At 32.7% G+C, this 3,890-nt stretch overlaps 1 protein-coding gene across 1 annotated transcript; it reads left to right on the forward strand.

The window, feature by feature from the left end:
* Nucleotides 1–25: 25 nt before the first annotated feature.
* LOC116291147 (mediator of RNA polymerase II transcription subunit 7) lies at nt 26–3,710 on the forward strand. Its single transcript, XM_031698270.2, has 7 exons — nt 26–195; nt 331–403; nt 1,515–1,609; nt 2,234–2,311; nt 2,396–2,469; nt 2,903–2,996; nt 3,480–3,710. Exons 1-7 carry the CDS (start codon nt 49–51, stop codon nt 3,576–3,578), a joined length of 660 nt encoding a protein of 219 aa, XP_031554130.1. The 5' UTR covers nt 26–48; the 3' UTR covers nt 3,579–3,710.
* Nucleotides 3,711–3,890: the final 180 nt, after the last annotated feature.

Consider the following 3,890-nt stretch of genomic DNA (forward strand, 5'->3'; position numbering starts at 1 on the left):
TTCCACAGGCTACCCATAAGCCGTAGCGGGTTTATAGAATTTTCCAAGATGGCGGCCGAAGGTGTATCACCTTTTCCTCTTCCTCCAACCCAATATTATACCCTCTATACAGATAGTAATGTCGAACAAGACAGGGCACCAAAACCGCCACCGCCTATTGAAGGGACATACGCTATGTTTGGCGCTTCTTTCGAGGTATTTATGCTTGAAAAATCTAATTTCCTTCGAGCATTTGCTAGATTCTCGTCATGATAACTCAAGCTTATTTGCTATATTTGTTTTAGATTTACTAAGGTTTTTTCGTTTGAGTTGACTTTAATTTGTTTATAGAGTGACGATACTATAATTCGGCCTTTGGAATCACAAGGGATTGCTCGTCTTTATCCACAACACAGAAGACTAGGTGAGTTTATTGTCGTTATCCATGAGAAAAATAATGATAGAAGAAAGCTGAACGTTTGCCACAATACGTGAAAATAAATACAGTTTTCTTATTAAAGTGCAAATGAACCCTTTGACAATACATTTAGTACTGGTTCTGCATAAAGTAAATAGTTGATTGGTAAAATATTTCTTGATTTGAGTGATGCGTCTTTAAGTTATTAAGGTTTATACTTCCAATATGTTAATGATGATGACGTCAGGTAAGGTATTTGAGTGTTTTTGTTGTAACTAATAATACTAAATGCTGGCCATTTTGAAAATAAAAATTGTAAATAGCTTTCATGTAAACCATGAGTAAAATAATGATGCTTCTTAAATACTGTATCTATGAACCAGTTCGATTTTGTATATTTGATTAAGCCTTAATAGACGTCACACTCATTAGCATATTGGAAGTATAAACCCTCATAACTTAGAAACGCATCACTCAAATCAAGAAATATTTTACCATTCAACTATTTACTTTATGTAGAATCAGTACTGAAAGTATTGTCGAAGGGTTCATGTGCACTTTAAGAAAATGAAAATTTCATTTCTCATTTTCCATTTTCCCAGATCCCATTCCCATTACTTTAAATTCCATTTTTTCAGCTTTCACACCAAAGAAGCATGGAAAATCTAGTGAAAAAGCAGAAAATTGCCCTACTTCACTATGACATCACATCAAAACAATATTCAACAATCTATTGTTTAAATGCAAAGGATCATGGTCGTCGGATGGGGTCAAATCAACGCAAATTAACCAAAAATTGTTCTACTGTAAATCCTGTATCATTCCACGAAGAGAAGTAGAATAGCCAGCAAATGCTCAGAATATTTTTTAGTATATATTAACACATATTATACCTGAAAACCAGGCCATTTTAGATTAAACTGTTTCACTAGGAGCAAATTTAGTTGAATTTTCTATTGGATTTGGCGATTCTATCCCCGACATAAACAAGCAGTGACGTCATAGTGAATTAGGTCAATTTAAATCATCTGGACTGGTCCATAGATACATATTTTTTCAATTATAAATTTTTAATGCTCAGTTTTGAAAATTTTAAATATCTAATTATTTTATTTAGATCGAATAACAGAATTAAAGAAGCTTAATCATTCCATCGTGATAAACTTCCTGGAACTGCTGGATATCTTAATAAAGACACCGTCATCGGCAAAGGTAAAACTTACAATCATATAATTATCAATATATATCACACAGACTTTTGATAAGGTAATATTTTTGATAAGGTTATTTTTCTCTAAAAGTGAAAGAATGGATTTTTTTAGGAATTAAAGTTAAAATGTGGCATAAACTCCAGTAGAGTGCAAGCACTAAATCTGTGAACATTAATTAGTACTAATTAGTACTATTTCATACAGAATCATTTGTTTTCTATTGTTTATTTATCACCATTTAGTACTAAAAGTTAGTATTTGTTTCACGGGTTTAGTGCGTGCACTCTACTTGATGTTTTTGCATAAATCTCACCACAATTAAGAGTTGAATGGCACAATTTTTTTTCTGGGGGGGTGGCTTATAAAATCATCAATAAAGTCAAGTAAAGGGGCCTGATATGATATCCATTTAGTCTTTATAAGGATCACTGGCAGTTGTGTTCACGATAGACCTAATGTGTTTCAATTTATCAACCTTTACAAACATACATGTATGCGTACAGTACATTTAATTGGTTAAACTTCCAATTCAAACTATATATATATCATTGATTTTTTATATATTAGTTTTCTGGTGTATTTTTGTATGAACTGTAAATAGTAATGATGGTTCTTATTCTTTTAGCGTGATGCAAAGCTTGAAGATATGAGACTGCTCTTCATCAATATGCATCACTTAATCAATGAACTTCGACCACATCAGGTAATTTGTATAAGACAGGACATGTTTGTTATCGCTTTTGTTGTTAACATATTAACAGTCCTTGTGTATATTTTTATTATAAAGGCAAGAGAAACACTAAGAGTCATGATGGAGAGACAAAAAAGACAAAGACTAGAGACTGCAGACAAGTTACAAAAGTAAGTTCCAGTTTCTTCTTACTGAGGGAAATAAAATGTATTATAAGATAGCTCCGATATTATGCATGCTCTGATAAGTTAGAGTGTGCAAGCATGCAACCAAAACTCCATGATGCCTCTGATTGAGTAGCACATGCTATTTAATAAAGGTGTTTTTTTAATTGTTTTTTTATTAACAAAGATTTTTTTAAAGGTTTTGCAATGTTACTAAAGGATTGGTCTTAGATTAACATGCTTCCATTGAATTTGGGGTGCACTTGCTTGGTTGCTTCAAAGCACAAGCAACTCTTGTTTCAATCTTTAAATTTGACTCACTAATTGGATTTGACTAAAACCATTACTCCTCTGAGTCATGGTCTACGAGTCAACAGCCCATTCAGGCTCGAGGACTAATTGCTAAATATCATTAATAATGTCTGTCATTTATTTCCAGGCATATCAACAGAGTAGTCACGCTTCTGCAGAATTCCTCGTCACATTTAAACTTAATCATAGCACAAGATAGCATGGCTACTCAACAAACGATGGTAAAAAGAGAATCATTCATTATATTGTAATTAAAATACATTCATCAGATAATGATTGGGTAATGAAACAACTACATTGAGTTAGTTTCATGAGCTGTTGGTCAAAATATTATATCCTCTCAGGGATACAGTCAACTGATTTTACTTGCCAGCAGCTTATTCCTTGTTGGACGATTGAACAATCAAAGACTCCAAAAAGCCAATAAATCAACTAACTTATTGTTAAGTTTAGTGCTCTAAACTTGTGTTGCTGTTTAATCATCCAATAACATTTACATTATGGCAAGTATGAGATAGTAATGATACTGATATCCCTGGTAATACATGTATGTATCCAAACCCAGATTGGCTAATATGTGTGCATCCAGCCATATCTTTCGAAGAGAGAGACCTACACTGTAACAAAATTTATTCCTATGAGATGTTGAGTCTAGTTGTTGTTATATAAATATCCATTGTTCTTGTTTTTCTTTCTTGTTGTAGATGGATATAGATGAAGCAAGTAACACTCAAAAGTCAGAAAAAGCCATCACTAAGAGAAAAGAAGATCTTGTTGGCGACATGCTGGAGAAGATTACATGAAAATAAACCCTCTTTTGATCTTATTCTTACACATTAAGTCGCTATCCTGTGACCAGAGTCTCTGCCACTTGATTTCTAGTGTAAATAAATTAAATTGAACTTAAAGTAAATAAATTTGTATATATTAGTGAATTATGGTAATTAGATGTGCATGTAAATTGCGATTTGACAAAGGGAAATAGCATCAAATTAGTATCCTTGTTTTTCGATTTTTAAAACGGAGAGGGAAATGAAGTAAAGAAAAAAAGAAAAGAAAAGAAATTGATGAACTTTGGTTTGGGCTTCCTGTGGTTCATTCTAGTTCCCAGTGCC

Source organism: Actinia tenebrosa, unplaced genomic scaffold (assembly GCF_029948245.1).
Source record: "Actinia tenebrosa isolate PJP-AT-01 unplaced genomic scaffold, QUT_ActTen_1.0 PGA_scaffold17__23_contigs__length_9995812, whole genome shotgun sequence".
NCBI lineage: Eukaryota > Metazoa > Cnidaria > Anthozoa > Actiniaria > Actiniidae > Actinia > Actinia tenebrosa.